This window comes from Thunnus thynnus, chromosome 16 (genome assembly GCF_963924715.1).
Source record: "Thunnus thynnus chromosome 16, fThuThy2.1, whole genome shotgun sequence".
Taxonomy (NCBI): domain Eukaryota; kingdom Metazoa; phylum Chordata; class Actinopteri; order Scombriformes; family Scombridae; genus Thunnus; species Thunnus thynnus.
Window position 1 is genome coordinate 5518681 of NC_089532.1, and position 23963 is coordinate 5542643.

Consider the following 23963-nt stretch of genomic DNA (forward strand, 5'->3'; position numbering starts at 1 on the left):
TAGGTTTAATTTTTTTAATGTTTGCAGATATTTCTAGAAATGCCAAGTCAAAGGCAAGTAGACTTTCTTCAGATATTTGAATCTTGGTCAATATGTTGATAAAAAAAGACCTAATACATGTAGTGGTTCATTTTCTTCCGAAATGTACTGGCCAATGCAAATTATCTGTCATTTTTAGGGGACATGGTTGATATAAATGCACAATCTAGCTTTCAATCTGTACCTAAAACAAGAACTTTGTCTTCTTTTTGTTCCTGTCCCTTTAAATACAGTAGCAGCTCTGTTCTTCTCATGTAATGAACATGGGAACATACCGTGTGTTACATCACCAGCTGGAGTGAACAAACCTGACTTGGATGTTAGAGGAAAGGAAGTGTGTGCGAGTGAATGCAGTTGCTGGTGTGATCAAGTGGGAGACTAATTAAGACATACACATTTGATACTTGTCAGTTATGTGAAGATTTCTGCACAGTTTCGTCAGCTTTTGCTATGCAAACACTGCTGTTTCCACACACAAAAAATCACAGATGCTCACACGCAGCATATCAAATGTGACAAACTTCAATGGAAAGTGATGAAAAAATATGAAGGAGGCAAGACTGGATGGCTGTATTGCTCCCCTTTGATCTTTCGGGATTCTTGGTGAATTCTTTAACTACATTATCCACATGGTTTGGTTTGAGGGAGAAAAACAGATTGCAATTTCTGTAAATCACATGAGGATAATGCAGTCTGTCACAAATAAGGGAGAGACGAATCAATAAATATGCTAAACCAGTCAAAAAAAAAAACAGTGATGTTAATACTTCCTCTGGTGGAAGTGCCACTCTAACATCAACAGGAGAAAACCTACAGAGACGTGCATGTACAAAAAAAAAAAAAAAAACATAGATTCATGTTTTTTCTGTCAGTGTGTGAAAGGGCCACAAGTCCTTTTGGCAAGGAGACTCCTTATATTATGCTCAGAGGTGACCTCAATAAAACCCCTCGATCTTCTGCTGCCTAAAAGATTAAGTGATCTTAACCATTGGTAGACCTGCCAGTGAAAACATGCACGCACATAAACACACACACACACACACAGAAAGGGAAATGATTGGTTTCCTTCAAAGCGTGGATTGTGGAGGGCACTTTGAAGGAGGTGATTAAAATACAGGATGGCTCCATACAGCAGTGGCAGATGACACACTTACTGTATATTAGGTATCCATCATAGCCAATCACCATGCAGCGTACAAACACTATAATGTCACATGGCGATGAGAGGGCCACTAGGACTGGGTCAATGGTAAAACTTTGTTATCTAGAGAGGTTGTCGATTCTAATCTTCTACTTAGAAATTACATTAATGGTAAATAAATCAACGCCATACGTGTCTCAATGTCAAGTCCTGTATATATGACAAGCTAAATTCCAATTGTATAACCAGATTATCTGAAGTCTTCTGTCAGATCTCCAATACATAGAGAATCCATTTTGTCTAAAATGCCCATTAAATTATTTTATTTTTATCATTTCAATCTCAACCAAATGGATTTATTAATTTTGTCACTTTGAGCTCAAAGTGTTCACATAGAAGCAGCAGTTCTTTTGCTGGGCTTTACAAAAAAGAACTAATAACATTATTGGACAATGAGTCCGCTGGACGAAGAGGGCGTTGATTTGAGGGGCAGCTGAAGAGGCATCGATATCTATGACACAGGACGGATTGCTGGTGTCTGTAATCATTTGATGACTCTATGGATCGACCCAGTCCCGAGCATGAAGAGGAACACAAACAGCATACTGATGGTGATTGGTACAGAAGCAAACCACTGATTGCAGCCTCACGGCGGCTGATGCTGACATTTTCATCCAATTAGCACAGCTTACCGTCATCAAAGAAAACAAAACTTTGAGATTTGTCTGCATGGGGAAAAGGAAGGGAAAAAACCAAGAGGAGAGACCAGAGAGTCAGTTCAATCAGCGTTTCTGATCAACAGGCGAACAAGTGTCTTAGATTTTATACAAACATACGCAAATATAATATACACTGTGCACCCCCATTAACACACACACATATAGACACACTTTCTGGTTAACAGGCACACACATAAATATCTCTGCTGAACAGAAGCTTCATTTCCTGCTCTCCTTTACCTCATGCATATTAAATATCATTTTCCAGAGAAAATCCCTCAATGTCTCGTCTTTGTTGGGTGCAGAGAGATCTTATCTTGATTACCGTCTACAGGCTATTACCAAAAATTGGATTTTATCACTGATAGCAGTTGTGTGTTCAGCTAGTGCAAAGAAACCCAAAGACGTCAATGAAGAGATCAAGATGAGAAAAATGACACATGTGGCCACCATTTTTCATGCAGTAAAGAGCTTGAATTAATGGTTTCAATTTAGTATTCTGATCATTCCCGCAGAATGTTACAGAGAGATTTTCACAGTGAAAAGTCATGCCGCCGGCCTGGCAGAGATATATTATTATAACAGTGAGGCATAGTCGGGTAATTCAAAAATACACAGCAACTTTCCTGTTGAACAGAGCTAATTATTTCCGGAATATTTACAGTACTGTAGCTGCTGTCAGGAAAAGAGAACATGGATCTGCACAAAGTAGGTTCCTTCAGAAATACAGAAACACAGATAAGTAATAATCCTCCTGGTTTAACAGATGCTCATGTATTTTTGAAACTGTTAAACAGGTTGTATCAGGTTTCAAAGGCCTGTGGGTCACAAAACTCACAGATTGTACAAATGCGTTAATTTTCTGCATGTATGAGCACCTTGTTTTAAGAAAGAAATCCCCTTCCTCCACCTCCCAACTCTTGCAGATTTAAAATAATACGTGGCTGTTTTGCAGTTTGATTTAAGCTGAAAAAAAAAAAAAACCCATAAAAAAACACACACACTGGAGGATTATGCAAATCGAGGCGAAGTGGAGAGCCGGCGAGATCGATCAAAGGTGACAGCAATTTAGGGAGAAATTATGGTACAGTCATAGCAAATAGGGCACACAATCAGCAACGCATATAGCACTGAGCAACGTAGCTGCTAACACCATCACAGGGAGAGGAAAATACAATTATACAATACATCATCACTCAAAATATTGACAATTAGTTATTCTGTAGCAGCCACTCATCACTATTGTGAGCCTTGTCATCACTTTTACTATAATCGTTTGCAGCATTATTGGTTTAAACACTCTGAGCATCTTAAAGGAGGATGTGTTATTTTTTAATGAATAAAAGTGGATTTAGTGTGTATAGTAGTGGCTGAAGTAATACTATTATCAATGCATTGCATCATCAGCAATGGTGTTCATTATTCCTCTGCACAATGTGTGTGTATTGTGTTCCTTTGCTGAATCCCAAGACAAAAGTGAGCCAAAAAAAAAAAAAAAAACACACACAGTACAAGTTGGCCTCTAAAAATCGACTCCTCTGTACAAGTTGTTGGAGCAGGACTAATTATCTCTGTGGGCTTTCATCTTCTTCATTTCTGTAATTTTCTGTTCTTTCTGCGCCTGTTATAATCTCGCCCCGTTCTCTTTATCTCACAGCTGTACAGTATTACACTCCAAATGAGCTGGTCCGCTCGCCAGCCGTATCACCCCACTGTGGGAGAGTGAACGTAGATATGACAGAAATTAATACCTGAGGAGATATGTCTCATTGATAACATACTTATGTGCAATATGAACGTATTCCCCCGGGAGGAGCCTTTGTTCCTCCCTCTGAGGTTTTTTTACCCCCCCTCAGTACTGACATGACTGTTCCACATGTGAATGCTCATGATTTTAATTTAGGGGATCCTACCAACAATGTAGTGTGTTTGAAGTGGTGCAAATTGTCATTGAATAACTGATAATACCCAATCAAAAACAAAGAAAAACAGACATTTTTTGTGATGTGAATGTATATGAATATGGTATTTTTCTGTCGACATTTCTCTGTGCTACATCCATCTGTAGATATAATTAAACTTCTTAAGCTTCTGTACAGTCCTGCTGCTCATTTGCATGTTTCAGACTGTAAATCTTTGTAATCTTTATTTGTTGCATAATTTTGGAAGTGTTACATCATCCTCACTACAATTAATTATCATCTCTAATTATCCTATTCCTTCTACAGCAACTGATATGTTTCCCCAGGCGGATGAATAAAGTTTCAACTTATCGAAAAAAAGGTTCTTTTCATTGCAAAGCATAGAAAAAAAATCTTGATTATATCTCGTTTGTATCTTCAGTTAGTTAATAACTTTAAGTCTGCACACGTAACCACTGATTGCTGGCATGTCAGCAGAATATGTGTTAATATTTAAGACATCTTAAATTGTTCAAAATTTATATTCAAAGCAAAACCATATTTTGTTGTGCTAATATTCCTTTTAAAATGCTATACTTTGATGCAGATATTGGGTTTTGTGGAGGCAATTATAACTATTTCTGGCTCTATGTTCTTCTTTCTAATTATCACTGGAATAGAACACATTGTCCTTATTTTTCTACTTTTTATGCAATTACCAAAATCAGTGAAACCCCACAATGCTCAAATTGATTTTCCAAACGTTTCTAGACATCACAGAACTGCACAGGAAACCTTTTTGTTAAGATGGCAGCCATAAAAGGAAAAAAAAAGCCTCTTCCGTAACCTCTTTGTTGCTTATTACGAAAGAGAAACAGTCAAGTAGCAGCAGCCATCGCGGCTTGAGAGTCTCAGAGAGCCATTTGAAAAGCTAAGTGAGTGATCGATGACAGAAGTCAATTATCACCTCACGGATCTGTCAGAGGCGGCTGTGCGGGGTGAGCGTCACACACCACCCACCTCTGACTAACCATCAACAACTGTGGACACCAGCTCGGCCAGACAGGAAAACACTGGACACAGAGTATATGACTACTCTCTTATATAATTATATAATCTCTTATATAATACTCTTACAGTGTTAACCATCGTAGAAAATCCCTCGCATGTTTTTCTTGCATCTGCAAGGAATCTCATTTTTATAGCCAGACAAAATTAATGTACTGAAAAAAAAAATGATTCTTGTGACATCTACTAGAATAAAAGCAAAGTTTGATTTTCCAAACAATTGCTTTTGTGAATGCAGCGTTCAGTACAGCTTGCGGCAGAGAGCGGGGTTTCAACAATGGCTCCATACTATTATGTAAGAGGGCGGATTTCTCCTGCTCTAATGGGCTGAGGAGATTCGCCTTAACCAAGAGGCTTTGCTACTCAGCCAAAACGACCTGTGCTGAAGGGACTGAACTAATATGACAGGGATCTGTAAGCCCACGAAAAAAAGCACCAAACCTGGAGAAACTACAGCATATTTCAGAAATGAATATATGAATTACAGAGTGTGCTTAAAAGTCTAAGCACATCTTACACACTCTTAGGTACAATTAAACTATACTTTTCAGGTCCAAATAGGAAGATTACTGTGTATGTATGTGTGTGCTAGCACAGGTATTTCAATAATATATATATATATATCATTTTAGCTTTTGGCAAACTTCTAAAGTCTATTAATTTTCCATTCTGAAATTAAACCCTTCATCTTCTTTCCTTAACAAAATCTGAAATTAAAATGTTTAACTTGAGCAGGACAGTCACAAGAAAAAAAGCAACAGGCTTTAAAAGGCACCTGGTTGGTGAAAGGAATAAACCACAACACTTTCAATAATTATATAGAAAATATTTAACTACTGCTCAGTCATGAATTAATGTATTGGGACACACGCATTCAGCAGGATTTTGTATATGTATGTTGGTACCACTAGACGGTTTTCCTTTGAAACGTTTGATGTCTACACATGTAAATGGTTGCCTACAAGACTCACCGCATTGAGCTCCGTTTGTCCACTGAAAAAGCTGCAGGGCAAATGGACAGCCTTGGTTCAAACATCACAAACTTTCCTTTAGGTCTTAAAGGCTATCTGAACCACTCTCAAGTCTGTCTGACGATTCTGCTCCTGAGCCTGAGGGGAAGCTATTTTACAGGTAGGTGTTGACTTGTGCAGACGTCAGATGTTTTTTAGGTCACGTGTCACATGTAAAGGGTCTTGGTGTGATTGTAGGCAGACATAGATATTCTCTGTCATATTGTGTTTTGTGTGTCTGAGACTGTATACTTGTGTGATGTGTATTTTCACACATTTTTCCACACTCTGGTTTACACATGCATGTCGACAGGTTCCTTGCTTACCGTTGACCTCCTGGGCTCCTGCATCTGTGAAAAGCATGCTCATCACCTCCTCGAAGTTGCAGCTGGGCTCGGATGCATTGCTGTCCTGGCCCACATGGTGCAACATTCTCTTCAGAACGTCGTCCAGGGATGCAGCGGTCTCATCTAGCAGGATGCTGGCCCTTGCCAGGAAGCCATCCAGGTCCCGGTGTGCACGAATCTCCTCCTCAAAGTTCATCAGCTTCACATACTGCAGAAAATGTTGTATTCTTTCAGAGTTTTTTTTTGCTTCACATTTCTATGCTGATCATGCTATTAAATGTCATTTTAAAGAATCAAACACATTGTCAAAACACCTCTAACCTATAATTTTCAGCAGAATTGGACCCTCATCATAAGTGCAATTTTATATGGTTGTATCTCTGCCGGTGTTGGCTCCACCAAGACAGTTTGTCTCAGATGTATTTCTAAGCTAAAAACTGTACTATCCCCAAGAGGCAAAGATATTTATATGGCTGTGATTTCTGTTAGTTTGCATTTGCTAAATTCTAATTCTGCAAATTAGCTTCCTGATCCAAGTCTTGTTCATTTACAGTTTTTCTGTTGATCACTGGGCATCGTTCCTGACACTAGCTAACTGGTAAATATGATTTAAGTTTTGAGGTTTGAGGTTTCTTCATGTGGTAGTGCAGTTCAACTGAAACTGAACCTTGTGACCACCTCGCTCAGGTGGTGGTTTCTCTGCACCTAGGCTGAGGTAAAAGCATTTATGTTATCAAACCTTTACACAAACCACTCATGGACTGGTCCTTCTATACGGCAGATGTGACAGCACCTTAAAGTTTTGAACTCAAAGTATCACCACACACCACTCCTACTAAGCCAAATAGTGAACTTTTTCCAATAGCAGAACACAGTACAGAGTTTTCACCCCTCCAGTGTATATAATAATATAATATATAAATAAGTCAAAACTGGACCAGTGGTGTGTGAGAATCACCTGAAAGACAGACGAATGGACAGAAAGACGAGCACAGCTCGATTAAGAGCCCGGACACCCACTCGATTTCATTGATTGTGTGATTGACAGAAATTCTGAAGATGAGTGGATTCCCTGCTGTTCTTTTTGAAAATAAAACGAGCACAGACAAGAAAGTCCATGTCTATAGTCTGTGTCTCTATAAAATAGCCTCTGTAAATACATTTGATTTTATTTGTGGTTTATCTTTCAGGGCTTGGGTCTGGGGTTCTTTTTTGCCTCTGGTCAAATTATTTAAAAGGTTAAGAATAAACTGCAATTCATTTGGAATTATTTTAAGAGTTATTGCTAATCATATGCACTGTGCAGAATGTGTGGTCTTGTAGCTCATCTGTGTAGAGTGGGGCATTGGACCAAATTTTGAGATTTTCTGAATTGTTAATAAGAAAGTGAAATACATGCAGCTGTTGCAGAAACATAACTATATCAAAATTAATACTATTTATAGCCTACTGCAAACAAACAGATCCATAATAAAATTCTTGGCGGAGAATTGTGGATGTGACCATGTGAAATTGATAAAAAACAAAAGGAGAGAGCAAACAAACAGAACTGTAATACAGAACGGGCAGATTAGTGAGAAGAACCAAGCAAGCTGTTGGCAGGAACGAGGCACAACAAGCTGAAATCTGTGACAGGCTTACACAGAGGAAGTCTAACTCTTGACAGCTTTGGTCACCAGTTTAAACTAATGCCCCTGGGTGCTGCTTTAAACTCCTTGAACTGCAGAGATGGAGAAACATCAGTTTATCTTCAGTGCAAGAGATTGCTTGTCGTACGCACAGAAATCTGATAGTATTTCTTCTAAATTTAAAGAAATTACACTGAGAAATGCCTGCTGGCATCAAAGTGGATTTATTTAAGATTGTTTGCATTTTTATTGGACAATTTTAACTTTTTTGGATGACGCTGAATCCCAAGTTGCTCCCAATGGTCAGGTCAGCACCTTACATGGTAGCTTGATGCCATTTCAGTCCATTTATGATATACCATTTACATTTGATTGGTTTTGCAAACCTTAGTGTACTTCAACTGTGCACTTTGGAGTTGCAGGTGATTTATAGTATGTAAGAAAATAAAAGTAGTAGGCTTGGACTTTGTGTCGGATGTTATTCAATACTAAATGTCTTTAATCAAGATAAATTGAGTCAGGAAGACTACGTTATTAAAAAAACATCCCATCTACTCTACTTTTTCATTCACGACTGAGTCTCATCCTATCAGTTAAGCCTATACCTTTCAAAATCTATTTTCCTCAAAAATATGTCTCTAGTTTGCCCTGTCCAATCAATTTAAACATATTTATAAGGCAGCCTCTCTTTGGTGTGCATCATATATTTAAGTAAACTTGAGAATCTGAACAACTTCTGTCTGATCTACTTTGGGAACGACCACAAGTCAATTTAGTCTTCATCCCCTCAATCAGCTGTTCATTCCCCTTGCTGAAGTTGGTGCTGATCGATAACAAGGCTCAATTTTGATACCAAGTGTAGCGATCACTACTTTATGGGGTTCTTCACTTCAACAGGTTCAAATGAAGTCCACACCAAAGTTAGAACTAATGTTTGTTTTGATTTGATGCTTCACACTCTTTTGTAATTTCTTTTTTATGATCTGTTGTTCCAGATTTGAGTTACAGTTTAAATCTTGTCACTAAATGAAATTTAATTTACAGAGAAATTAAGATTTTAACTGAGCAACTGATAAACGGCTGCACTCATTATAAGCAACGTCCCAATAACCTTGACTGCCAAAAATCATTTCATTTCATCTGTAATATTGTATTACATCCGATTCAATGAAAACTGATGCTTACCCTTCTTGATGTGTTCAGTAACACACAACCAGAGTCATCAGCATCTGAGGAAAAACACAACGAGAGATACAAGTTGACAAAGTGTTTGCAGTGTAATAAAACACCATCGTATACTGTATGTCTGCAGTGAATACATTCTGCTGCACAACATTTCATACCTGTGTCATACTGATGTAGCTGTAGTGTGTGCATACAGCAGGAAAAGGTAACATTGGAGCACGTTTGAAATTGGACCATACTTATTAACAACCAACATTCATGTGATTCTGCTCACATCAGGGCTTACAAATGTGGTGTGGACCATTGGGTTGCCCCTGTTTGAAACCATTATTCCTGTTTTTCTATGAGCTGATGCAGAATCACCTGTCAAAGCAAATGAGCGTGGTGGTTACACTGAAATGAAAATGGCAAAACAAGAGAAACTGAGTGCCCAAAAAAGGTAATCTCTGATCTTTCAACATTAGAGAACAACAACAGTAGTCTTGTAAAGAGGCAGCCAAAATGTGAGTATGTAGTTGATGAAAATTGAGAATAAAGTGTGAAACAAAATACACCAATCACCATATACAGTATCAGGCTATCCTAGCAAAATATTTCACATTACATTTGTACAAAATGTAATCAAAAAATGACTTCATTCTTAAAATCATAAGGACAGCCTACGATATGATTTGGCTTACAGAAGGTTTACATTTATTTGATGTTATTTTATCACAGTTAATTTTGTATTATTGTCAAATATGAGCCACTTTTTTCATGTGTACCTGTGTTGGTATGTCTTCGAGGGAGAGAGAGATCAAAAGAAAAAAATCTGTGCAAAATATGTCGAACCATTCTAGATTCAGCTTGTATCACTTTTTAATGAATGCAATGTCGTATAATTATGCTATGCAATTATACTAATCCATCTCTAAGTAACTAAAGTGCCAACCATTTTGTCAAATTTGACAAGCAAAAGACAATACCCAGTTGGCAGCCTGGCAACCATTTCTTTTTTCTTTTTTTTTTTTCACACAAATCTTTTTATTGGAGAAGACGTTAGAGGGCTAGTGTCGTCAATACAAAGGTACATGTGTGTAATTTTCACTCAAATCAGAGTAACAAATCAGAACAGGTTTCAACAAACTGGTGATGAATGCTAAAAGAAACCCACAGATAAACAAAAAATTAAAGCCCATACCCACATATTCCCTCCCAACACTGTGTCTATTTCTATAAATGTATGTCTTACCCTTACACACATAATTACTAGTGTTGCTACAATTTCTAAACAACACACCAGCGTTTGCTTTTGTTGAATCAGAATGATGCACACGTTAAAATTCAAAACACTTTAATGCAAATCTATAGTAAAATGGTAATCTTAATGTGCTGTATTTGCATTCCACCATCAGCGCATGCATTATTGATGGTGCAAATTCTGGAATAAAGATCACAAGTAACAACCACTCAGCCAGTAAAGAAAAGGAACCTGAGATCCTTTTTCTAATAGTGATGAAAATGTCAAGAGGCAAGTCTCTAAATGCTCTCATTGAACAGGGATTGGAAGTTCTTTGCTGATAAGGCTTTAATACACACGTCTGTGGAGCCGAGGGGAGTGCTCAGATAAAGTACAAAGGTCTGGATTTTCCAGTGTTGAAAAAAAGGGAAGAGGAGGAAAAACCTTTTATGTTGGAAAACAATACGGGGACAAACCGAGAGAATGGGGTTTTCAGCACACTTCAGTCCCTTAACTAGCAGACTCGGTACCCTGCTGACTCTCATAAAACAGTCCGCCACCGCCATTACATAACGCAGTTATTGCAGTTTACTGTGGGGAGGACGTTATTAGGTTACCATGGGCTTTCCTCCTCTGCTCCGCGTGATGCACTGTGCCAGCTCCGTCTGGAAATCAATCAGTGCTTAACTCCTCCCTCCAGCTATGGAAAAGCAAGAAAACCCCCCTTTTACAAGCCAATAAGCCTTAGGAAACCGCCAGGATATCATAATATCAATAATCCAGCCACAAGTGAACAGGTTTGAGTGTGAGTCTGCAGAAAAAGGGGGGGGGGCTTTGATCGCCACACCAAACACCTTGCCGTCATAAAACCCTGCAGGCAGTGAGAGAAGAAAGACAGCTCCAGCCTCTACCTCTATGACAAGAGTATGGCAGGGGGCACGTGTCGTGTGCAGTGGATTTGGTTCATCAAAGCCTCACAATCAAAAAGCACACCGCTCGGCTGATCCGCTCCCAGAGGGGAGAAGGAGCTGCTGCTCTAATTGCTGTCAGGCTGCAGCCGTAAGGAGATATTCATATATTCATATAAGATTACCTCGTCCCCAGTGATCACCTCCTTCTAATAGCCTCTGTATGTCTCAATATACTGTGTGTCTTAAAGTAATCCAGGAGAATTTAAGGGTTTAGGGATTAGGGAGAGGAAATGTTAAAATGTGACACTGGCTTGTTTCCCTACTTGGTTCCTTATTTGATCAACATGGCACTATAACTGTTCATTATATTTAATCAGGCACAAGCGGTTATGTAATGTTGATGGTTATATTGTTTGCATGTATTGTGTTGACCATGTGAGGGAATTCTATACTGTATGAATGTACTGACCATGTAATGGATTCTTTCCATAGCCTCAACCCTATACGACCCTCTCGGTATATGTTCGTGTTGTCATGGACATAAGAAACATGAGGAAAGGGTAAATTTGGATTAGTGAAACATGTTTGTAAGGGGATGTAGGGAGGAATTTAAGAATCCTATAAAAATGAACCGTGTATTTCAGAATACTCAAAGAGACTATTCAACATACTGTTCTGCTTCCCGGCTGTAATAAATTCTTGGGTTGAACTCAAGTGGGTTCAGTGTTCTTTGTCTTTACAATTATCGCAATTGAAGAAAACCCCTACAATCTCAGAGTGGAGTATTGTATTATTTTGATGAATTCTTGCGAATCCAGCTGCCTCACAAGGTGAGAATCCCGGGCAGAGTTCTTGTAAATTGTACCTACAGTAACACCACATTGTCCTGCACAAAATAATTTGATTCAAAGGCATAATTACAAGTCCTTGTGAAATAAAAACAAACTTGACCTCAGCAAACGTATGTCCTTGAAAATATGTTAATATTTTAAGAACGTTCTTTCTCCTGAAGTCAGCGTCTCAGGCAGCTCTTCCTCTCAGGCTGTTTATCACCCCCACAAAGTATTTTGTGTAACAAAACACTTTGATGTGCTTTCCCCATCCTTGTCTTAAGCACAGCAGACTATTGCCTTCTCAGTTACTATAAGTCGCTCTGAATGACAATGTCATTGCCACAAAAGGTATAAAATGTAAAATAAACATGGAATGATCATTACGCATACAAAACTTTAGGATCAGACTAATACTAACAAATGCACAAACCTTTCTCTTTTTTCATTTACTGCAGATTTATCATCCTCAAATAGTGAAATCCTTCAATGGTAACTGATTGAGCAAAATATTTTTTTTTAAAAAGGGAAATAGTGTTGGTCCGTCCATTTGTTCAAAACAGGGCCTCTTTTTTTAAATGATCTACAGTTGGTATACTGTATGTCCATGAACCAAGGTAATGACCTTGGTCAAACTCAAAATTCCAGCGTGACAGACATATCCTTCCTCATGACTTTTCTACTTCAGCATTCTGCCAAATTGATTGAACTGAAATGGAACTGAGCCAAGCCCTGGCAGAAATATAATCATGAAATCAATTCTATTTATGGAGAGCATTTGACAGCTTTATGACAAAGTTCTCTGAAGAGAGAATAATGGATAAGATCATGTCAAAACGATAAAAAAACAAAGGGAGACAACAAACAAACAACTTCCTTGTATTACCAGATGACAACAGCTCTTCAATTTCTAATTTTAAACACTTAGTTGAATAACTGCCATCAATCACTTTGTTTGATCTTTGCCTGATGTTACATACCAAACAGAATGTGTTACTGATTTTTAGGCCCTTAAATGAGGATGGGTGAGTGTTCTGCAGTAGTGTTGCTACCTCCAGTATCTGCGTATGTGTGAAAAGAGTGTGGTCTATCAATAAAAGGAAAAAAATCACACATCCAGAAGATAAAATTTTAAAAAATCGAGGCAATGTACATAAACTAGTGAGTTTGTGAGGCTGTACTTAGGCAAAGTGGCACTTTGCCCAAAGTGATGGACCGACACTGCCATCACTACAGCCAGATATCCTCCCAACAGATTCATAAAGCAATAATCCCCGAGGTGAGTTCTTTAGCCTAACACTGATGCATAGTTTATGAGAAATGATCAGCTCAATTTGAATGCAGCCTTGACCACTCACTCTCACTTTGCTCTGATCAAACTACTCACTCCCAACAGGCTTGATGAAGAAGACCAGGCAAAATATCGCTAAATAAACCTATGAAGGTGAACCTGTTTCATCTATATGAACTTAAATTTGTGGTTTTAGACACTTTCTTGCATGTATTTTGATATCAGCTATAAAGGAGTGGGTGTTAAATGTAGTTAAGAAAGTGACATACACAGCAGAGCAAGAGGTTTTCATAAAACTACACACAAAAACTAAATTAGGTTGCAGGTACAGTGCTTTATGGACCTGCTGGGGTAAAACTGGAGTCTTTTATCTTGTTCTATAATGAATTTCCTCTTGAAATATTGTTGAATATCAGTAAAAGAAAATCCCAGTCTACAGATAAACCCCTTTCTTAATCATTCTGCCATCAAAAGTTGACATTTAGCACTTTTAGAGAACTTCAGATTTTATTTTTGAACATTTTAACTGTGCTAAGTAGAATAAACAAAATGTATCTAGAAATGCATGGTACACTGCCAATAGTTGTTTTTAACAGTGTTTTACTCACCATTTACAGCTGATGTTACGATTCACATTTCCTGTCTCATCTTATTGAAGCTGTCACAATCTTTCCCGTATGAGACAAAGGTTGTCTCATCTTCTGCCACATGTTTGTGTTTTGTTGTGTTTTGAGAGACAAATTTATCGTCCACTTTATCACTTAAATGTATCACTGCTCGTCTTGTTTCCATGGTGAAACTCAGATTCTGTGTCTATACATATCTTTGTAAGTACACAAGTTTGTGGGAGGTAAAAAGTGTAAAAAAATATTATCTTTTCACATTGACTCTATAGAGAACATTGTGATTAGTAAAGAATCGTTTCTTCCTCTTTCTGTAGGAACTGAGAGGGATTTTAAATCAAACACAAGGAAGAACAATTCAGTGCTTCTAAGATGAATACTGATTTCCTACAGATGATGATGTACAGTAGTAAAAAGAAGACCAATGCAGCGCTTTGGAAGCTGAGTTCGTATTTGGGATATTAAATCAAAAATGCTCTTTAAAGGACTCAAATGTTGGAAGCCATTATAAAATGTATCTTATGGTGCAGTTAAATATCCAACAGGCACAATATCATAAAGGTCAAGATTGAATACTGTCCCAGAAACCAGGCTGGCAAGAGACCAGAATTATAAAAGCATCCAAAGCGTGACTACATTTTCTCATGTAAGAAGCTACTGTTAAATATAGTGAGAGAAATGACTTAATTATAACTGATAGATGTTTTTGAAATTAGATTTAGGTAGGAGCTGCTGTCTCTGGGTCTGATGTAATCACTCCACTATTTGCTTTTCCAAACCACTGCTTATTTAGCCAGACAGGACGCGATTAAAAGTCCTGTTCAGAGTCTTACATTGATTTGACATGGTGGACATATTCCACAGCGGCCTGCTGATGTGGAATAATACAATAACGTTTTAATTTGTGTCATAAATTAAAAGCAGAAACAGGCACACAAACAGCTAATGACACTGGGATCTGGGATCAAATATATCTGACAACTAGACTTAGGGGGGGGGGGAAGCCTTGAATCAAAACAAAACATACTAATCAACATTCAGCTGTGCTGTCAATGAATAATGCACTGAAAGTCTGAGAACAGACACTGTTGGGCATGACAAACATTCTGCACCTGGGGGTGAGAATTTTTCCTGATGACAGCATTGAGAATTCAACATATTACAGCTGTATAGAGTGAGAGGAGTGTGGTTTGGGGGGGTTCAGCTCTCATTGGGAGTGTTCTTACTAAAGCACGGGGTATGAGTCAATGGCTTGTGATTAGGAGTGGGCAATACGATGATTACATACAGTGAGACAATATAAAGGTATCTACCATACTGTTAAAACTGTGATAGCTATTTCTGGTTGTATTAGGTCATTGTGGGCAGTGTTGCAAATCATTGTGGGCAACAGTGGATTTTTGCATTATGTGATGTAGTTTCTTGATTTGACAGGTACTTAATTTCATCCATAAAAGGTTTTCAATTCATTTTCCAATAAAAGGCAGTATATCATGATATTCATCAATTTTGTGATATAAAATTACACATTCTGTCATAGATTTTATCCATATTGCCCTCTCCTACTCGTGATATTGGTGATTCCACTTAAGACTGTTTTTTTTCTTTCTCAATTTGATTTGATTTCAGAAACTGTTTTCTTTTTAAATTGTTTTTAAAATATTTTTTTATAAATAAATAAATACATATAATTCTAAAATTAGGAGCAAACAATTAAGTTTCTTAAGTCTTTTTCTTTGTCTTTTTCAGTGTTTCTCTCTGTCTTTTTCAGTGTTTCTCTCTGTACTCCAAGTAGTGTTCAGAGCCTGATACATATACTAATTGCTGTGTTGATATCACTGCATATTGGCTGAGTGTCTGGCTGATATATTTTACTCCTGTAGTGCAAATTCTGATTCTCTTAATAATCTCACAGACAATATGAATTGCTCAAAATGCTTGACTCTGTCGCTCCTCTTACAACCAGAAAATGCACTCGGATGAAATCATTTTCAGATGACACCCGGACACTCAAACAGATTTGTAGAAAGCTTGTGTGCAGGTGGTGTATGACAAAACAAGAGATTTTCCGCCTTGCCTGGGTCGAGAGTTTTAAGAAGTAAACGTTCACTTTCAGCTGCTAGGACAGTATATTTCTCTCACTTGATTAACATTAATAAAGAATATTCCACAGTTTCTGTTTGACACTATTGCTAAACTCACACAGAATACCCCTGCCAATAGCTCTTCATTCAATGCTGATGATTTTCTGAAATTCTTGACAAATAAGATTGACTCAGCTGGAGATAAAGTCACTGGGCCAACCTCCTCTCACAATGATGGCTATGAACTCTCCAATACTTTGATGGATGCAGGCACTGTGACTCGGCACTCCTTCACAGTTTGAAATAATTTCCCCTGAGGCCTTTACCAGCCTGGTAACTGCTTCCAAACCTACAACCTGCACATTAGACCCTGTATAGCTCATCTTTTTAAGGATCTGTTTCCTGTTTTAAATGGTCCTATTCTGGATATTATCAATAAGTCGTTTTCCATGGAGTCTGTGCCCTGTGCCCTCAGCTTTTAAAACTGCCATTATTAAATCGCTGCTTAAAAACACATAATATTGATCTGCAAATTTTGAGCAATTATAGACCAATTTCCAATCTTCCTTTCATGTCGAAATTACTTGAGAGGGCTGTCGCTGATCAACTTACTGCCCATTTATCCAACAACAATCTTTTTGATAAATTTCAATCTGGCTTTCAGCCCCGTCAGTCTACTGAAACTGCCTTGACCAGAGTACTCAACTATCTACTAATTACTGTTGATTCTGGCTTAACATCATTGTTGCTGCTTCTTGACTTGAGTGCAGCGTTTGACATCATGGACCACAGCATGTTTTCAAGCCACTTGGAGAAGCATACTGGTATCCAATTTTCCAAAGTAAAGTTTGGTGTACCCCAGGAATCGGTCCTTGGCCCTATTCTTTTTTTAATCTACATGCTTCCCCTTGGTTGACATCATTTTCAAATATGGCGATAATTTCCATTGCTACGCTGACGACACATAGCTATATGTACCTGCAAAGCAAAATGACCTTTCCCAACTCCTAAATTTAGAGGTATGTCTATCAGAAATTTTAAAAAATGGATGGGTATTTGTTTATTTCTTTAAGTAAATTGATGCATAATGACTCCATAATTTATCATCAGTGCAACAAATCAGTTACTAAACCCCTGCTTAAGGTGCATGTTAGGGTTGAGATACTACATGGAGACCACAACTGTGATTGGTCAGTACTCTCTACTTTTTATTTTGATCCCGGTAGAGCTAGTTGAAGAAAGATTCAGTAATCTTCTTTTCAGTAACAGTAGACAAATTAGTTCTTTGAAATCTAGTAAAGCCAGTGCAAACTTAGTCCTCAAACAAGTTGCCCTGAATTTAAGTGATTGGGTGTATAATCTATGCATGACACTTTTAGCTAGTGTTTAGTATTTAGCTAGTGATGCTACTACAATCAACGGGGTAAATCCTGCATTCAACTGTGACCAAAGCAATTCCAGCTGGTTTTACAGCTCCAGCACTACCTAAACCTCAATGAGGAAACAAAAATCAGGTTTGAAAATAAAGATGCTGATGGTATCACTGAATTCATTTCAGAAGTTGTAAGTTACATTTTTTTGGTTTAATGATATGGTTCAAAATCCTAGCCCAAAGATCCAAACACCACCCATATGTCACACTGGTACAAAAACTGAAAAAGAAGGGAAAAACAGTATAGATTCATTTAGTGTTTTCACAAAAGGGGTGGAAATATGAAACATTCTTTGCTGAACATAAACTGTTCTGCCTCATCAGTTTACACTATGCTACTCCAGTATAGGAGCCTTACAAGTTTACGCCGTAATTCATAGCACCTGTCCAACTTGAGGGAGAAAGTTTTAACTGTTGTTCCCTTTCAGTTGATTGACTCAGTACAACACATAGTATGGGATATTACCCTCACGTGGCCTGACTGAAGACACGTCTATTCACGCCTTTAAGGCAGATGATCTGTGGTGATGTATGTGAGACCCCACCCGCACATATATACATCCATCACCACAGTCACCTCAGTTCTCACGCTCTTCATCTCACGAAGAACACCTCTGCCGAGTCGGGCTAGCTAGCTACAGCTAGTTAGTTCTGTTTCCTCAGTAGAGTAGTACCAGCTAGATGTTAGCTTAACGGCCCCTGTTGGTGTTAGCGACTGCTGCTTCAGTTGATGAGTGTGGCTACCTACAGAGCGCTAATTTTGAGTTTGTTTTGTCTACAAGCTTTGTGGACAAAGCCCAAGTCCTGTGAGTTTTGTTGCCAGCTCCAGTGCTCAACCCTGCAAAGGTGGGTCACGTTTGTGAAGAAAGGCATGACCCCCTCCTCTCCGAGTCGAAGAACCTAGCTTCATCTGAGTCCAACGGCAAGTCCCCGCTGGTAACTGGGCTGACCACATGGAGTATGTAGAGGGGTTAGCCGAGTTTGAGATGGAGCCCTCCAACAGAGCTACCCAGCCGCAGCTTGGGCTGGACACTTGCCATGATAACAATGAGGTGCTGGACATCAGCCTGGACATGCATGGTTTATCAGAGGATGAACAGGAGGCTTTATCACTAGGCCAGTATACCACCTCTACTGCATCAATTGGCTAAGACAATACATCCTCCCTCTCACTGTACCGCTGTGCAGCTGAGAGCTGCAGCTGGAGGTGGAGTGTCCCTCTCCTCCACCGGCTCAGGAACCCATTCCCGAACTTTGTCTTGGAGTTATCTTCAACATGGAACAAACCGTTGTCTACCTGCATCACAGTAGCCGGCAATGGACAGTATTTGGATCTGGATGGAGCCGAATAAAGTTGGTTTGGTCAATCCTCTGCCTATTGAGCCACCCTTGGCAGCTTATCTGGCCCAGTCCCACGACCATGGTGTGGGCCCTACAGCCCTCCCATCCAAGCACTACAGGTTCTCTGCATCTCAGCTGGAGAAGATTTACCGACCACGTGCACTGAGCTCCGTCACTATGATTAAGACATATCAAGATGCGGCTTTGGTGCTTAAGGCTCATTGCGGTTCCCCATTTGAGCCCACTGAGTCTGCAGATATGAAATTTCTTTCATACAAGACTGCACTGCTTCTCACTTTGGGCGACCTTCATGCTTTATCTGTGCATCCCTCTTGTACTCATGTCACTTGAGATGGCTCCAAGGTTACATTGCGCCCAAATGCGGCGTATTTGCATAAGATTATCTTTGCAGCCCTGCGTTTATGTGACCAGTTGTTTGTCTGCTAATCCAGCCAGGGGAAAAGCCTTGTCTATACAGCAGCTTTCCCACTGGATTGCGGTGGCTCCAGTGGGAAACAACAATGGCTTACAATAGCACAGGTTTTCTGTTGCCTCACGGTGTGAAGGAACATTCGATCAGTGGCATGTCAAAATCATGGACTTTCACAGGAATATCTGTGAGTGATATCTGTGCTGCAGCCAGTTGGTCATCACCACACACTTTTATTTGGTTTTATCGCTTGGATGTGACAGCCCTTTCAGTGGCTCATTCTGTCCTTTCTGCTGGGTCTTTGATGCCCCAGAGTGCTGGAGGATTGACTCTGGTTCGGTGGCTGCTCTGTGGGGCATGTCCCACACTATATGTGTTGTATCAAGTGAATCGACTGAAAGGGAACGAAATGTTATGACTATAACTTTGGTTCCCTGAAGAAGAGGAACGAGGTACAACGTTCCCGCTGCGCAACTTGGCTCAGTGAAGAGGGGCTATAAAAACTGAGGGATGACCATGCTGACGGATGTATATGTGTGCAGACGGGGCCTCTCATACTGTACGTCACCACAGATAATCTGCCTTAAAGGCATGAAAAGGTGTCTTCAGTCAGGCCTCGTGGGGGCATTATATCCCACACTATACAGTATGTGCTGTACCTCATTCCTCTCCTTCAAGGAACAGAAGTTATAACATTTAGTTTTCTTCCTCCAACTTGTTCCCAGTGTGCACCACTCCAGCTCTCTTGTCAGATGCCTTAAGTGTTACTATGTATGGAGAATCAGCCCAACTGACATGGTCGTCTGTCACGTTCAAAGGGAACAGGCATATCTCTCTCTCTCCCTCTCTCCGTGGTGCACCTGTGACTGTTACCATGGCAACGGTAACCTGTTGACCCATGAGGTTTCTGGTGATGGGGTCAAAATCATCTCCACCTGCAGCTGAGGAGCTGTCTGACAAGTCAACACCTGCCATCAGGCTCTGGATGGACTCAGACCCCTAACAGACCTCCACAGCACAGAAATTAGTTTAAAGTTGTTTTGAGGATTTTCTGGGTATTTTTCTTTTTCTTTCTTCTTGAATGATGCTTTGGAGATCTGCCATGACTGCAGACACACACTCCCTTTGAAGAATGTGTTTCATGTTCTGAAATAAAACATCTCCAAAAAGGCTGAAGTGAGTGGTGAAAAAAAAAAAATCAACTGATGATATTGATCACACAGTTGAACAGCAAAGGAGATTATTGACTGGCAGACACATATTCAGAGAGGCAACTATTCAGTTTTTTAACCTTTTTTATGTCTGGGAGAGCTGATTCTGACATACATTGACTTTAAATGAGCACAACATCCATGTAAGTTAAATGTTTAGTTACATATACAAATTGTCCTTATCAATTTGTTACTATGAGTGAGGAGGATCTACAAAAACACACTATTACATGTCTGAAAGATGTTTTTGAGTCTTTTATTAATATACAACCACTGAAGATTTTTTTCTAACTTCAAAGAGCAGCTATTAAAACACATCAATGGGCCATTCCATTTGCACTGGGTGACATGTTCCCTCATTACCACTGTAGTTTATTTTCAGTTGAAAATAAACTACAGCCACTCACAAGAGCACCAAATGTGTATTAATTGCTGACTGAAAAATATTCCCTGACAAATCTAATATATCCCTGTTAGAGTAATGTTATCTAAAAACTACAGTGCCCAGATGATTTAGGAAACTACTGAGATTTTTCAAAAAATGAAACCATATTATTTGTGTCCTATTTCAAAGTCTTTTCAAGAGATTTGGTGACAATAGGAAAAATATAGACTATTGCCAGCCTTACCCTTTAACACCGTGTTTTAGCTTGAGCATTCCCCTTCACATATTTGGAGAAAAAAGATTTAAGTTAGTCTTTAACTTTAATTGTTCATTATTTCTCGACTAATATCTCATACTGTACAGAACAAGATTTGAAAGTTTCAGGTGCTTTAAAGTTGAAAAACTTTGAGGTACATGAGCATTTTTAAGACAGACAAAGTTTTTTTTTATAAAATGTTAACCTTTCTTTCTCCTCTGTCCTTATCCGCTCTTCATCACCCTTACTATTTTTCTCTTAATCTTCCTCGTTCTCCCACATTTTCTGCCTCGTCTACTCTCTTTTAATCATTGCTTTAGCACAGTTTCCCCTTTCCGTCTCTCTCTCCCCTTCTTTTCTTCTCTCTCAAACTCCTTCTTCCTCAGTCTCTGTATCCAGCTTTTCTCCTCCCTCCTTATCCCCACTGCACACTCTTACCGTGGCTGCCCTCTCTCTCCCTCTCTCTTATTCCCTCTTTTTATGTACTGACCTGGCCCAGGGCTGATCTGGTTGTCATAGAGGTGGATGTCATCTCCGCAGGCGATTGGCGAGTCCTGTCCCTCCTCTCGGCCCTCGCTGCCCTCCTCCTGCTCTGCCTCCCGCTGCTCTGGGGACACAACAGCACAGGGTCACCTCCTGAACCTCACCAGCTACTAGGCAGGGCAGCAAACTCACTTTTATTATTATTATCCTCATCCAAAAGTAGCTTTTAAGTCCCAAAATTCAACAGGTTTATTATTTTACCAGACAGCTAGACTTTAAGGATGAAAGACCATGAAGTGATGCTTCAAATTTGTTAATTCAGCCCAACAAGAAGAAACCAGCTTTGAAGGAAAGCATCCACATTTACCAGTGTTTTTCTGGTGTCTAACTCTCCATTCCTGCCACACAGCAAATTACAATGAATAAATTCTGTCCTGTAATTTGAATTTGAATTTTTTGTCCAGTGCTCATATCCCATCAGTATGTGGAAAGTTAAACTTTCAAGCTGAATCATGTTGTAATTTGTCCACCAATAAAAGTAATCCAAATTGAATACATACGCCAGTAATTGTTAGTAGTAAAAATATAAATAAATGTGTGATATAGTGATACATCAAGACTACGAGTCATGCTAGCAGCTCTATGAAGCTGTACTTGGCCACAGTGGTGGTTTGAGATAAACATTAGCATGCTAACATGTTCACAATGTTAACATGCTTATGTTTAGCAGGTATTACCATCTTAGTTTAGAACTAGCACTAAACAAGTACAGCTGAGGCTGATGGGAATATCATTAGTTTTGCAGGTATTTGGTCATAAACCCGTGCTGGAAAAGTTGGAGGAAAGTTGTTACAATTCATCCTTAAGGTGACATAAATGTTTTCAAATTTCATGGCAACCTATCTAGTAGATAGTTCAGTCTGTACCAAAGTGGTGGATCAACAAACCATGCCAATGCCATTTTAGCCAAATGTAGAAATTCCAATTAGAGGACCGACCACCTCAGATAAACAAAAAAACTCTGAGAATTATATGAAAATACTTTCAGTTTTAGCGTCACCTGAAATATATCACAAAGAAGCTAACTTGTTAAATATGCACCCAGATTTCACTCCAGCTTTTCTTTTTATGTCATTCCACAATTCCTCATTTTGGGTAAGTATGACAGCTGCAATCTATTGAGGTTGTAAAGGTTTTAACTACAGATTATAGCTGAAAACAGGCTTTATTTTATATATTTGCAGAGATGGGAACTAACCACTATTTTCATTATCAATTATTATCAATACTTTCTTGATTAATCAACTATTTATTTGGTCTATTAAATGTCGCATGTTCCCTGAGCCTATGGTGACATCTTTAAGTGTCTGACCAACAGTCCAGTGCCCAAAGATATTCAATTTACTATCATAGATCACTAAGAAAACTAGAAAATCTTCCCATGGAACCAGTGATTTTTTGCAATTTTTGCTTAAAATATTTTTTTAGATTTTTAATAATTATAATAGTATTTAAGTTGCAAATACATTTTCTGTCCAAATCTTACACTAATGGCTTTGAATTGTTTGGGTTTGAGCTGGGCTTCCTGGGTGGACAACAAAAGACTTTAAGAGCCAAGAGTTAGTCAGACAATGAGCAAAGATGTAGCTTGCTATGTTTTCATAGAGACAGAAAGAGACCATTTTCAGTCTCTTGTTCCAGTATACTGTGTGCCAAACCATTCACTGGTGTCCTTAGTCCACTGAAATACAATATGAAACTTAATTGGCAGATAAGATAAATGGTCCGCAGCCTTTTTATTTTAAAAAGTTAACTGTATTAATGAATGAATGAATTAATTAATGTGAAAGCATCTTACAGTCTTCTGCCTGTATAAGAATAACAATGAGGGGGAGGTGGAGAGCTCCACTGAGTTGTTATTAACATCATGTCTCCAGCAGTGGAGAGCAGCCTCTCCGCTGCACCGTTAGCTCCAGGGAAAGCCATCACTGTCCAAGACGCTTAGCGGCCGCAGGGTCTTTGAGGTGAAGCAGACTGAGCACAGAGTTATTTTCTTCACCTCATCTTGGTTTGAGTTGTTTATGCTAGAGTGTGTGTTGGTCAGCCAGTCTCATTTGTTACTGCTGGAGTTCGCTGCTCCGCTCCGCTAACGTTAGTCTCTGTGTGACGGCGCAGAAAGTTCACAATATACTTCAAGCTGGTCTCGCAAAGCTAATTATTTACTCATTAAATCAAAAAAATGCTTGCAACCGCTGCCTTTTGTGGAGATGAACTCTAGTGTGTGCGTGCTGCAGACTGTCCGGGTGCTGCAGCTGCACTGCCCTCACAGTTCAGTTTTGCCTTTTCGTTCTGTCAACATCACGTTATCAACTAACATTTAGAAAATCGCTTTTTGACATTTGTAAAATCGATGCAGAATCGTGCACATC

At 39.0% G+C, this 23963-nt stretch overlaps 1 protein-coding gene across 8 annotated transcripts in view; it reads right to left on the bottom strand.

Annotated features, from left to right (window-relative positions):
* Positions 1–23963, bottom strand: part of slc4a11 (solute carrier family 4 member 11) — a 127083-nt gene that overhangs the window by 44103 nt on the left and 59017 nt on the right. For 4 of the 8 annotated variants that reach the window (XM_067613401.1, XM_067613399.1, XM_067613403.1 and 1 more), the window contains 3 exons: positions 21542–21658; positions 9039–9082; positions 6205–6433 (listed from right to left, as the gene is read on the bottom strand). In XM_067613401.1, coding sequence (XP_067469502.1) covers positions 6205–6433; positions 9039–9082; positions 21542–21658 — 390 coding nt within the window. The remainder of the gene's footprint in view (positions 1–6204; positions 6434–9038; positions 9083–21541; positions 21659–23963) is intronic. The other 4 variants (XM_067613405.1, XM_067613402.1, XM_067613404.1 and 1 more) reach the window with 1 other exon arrangement.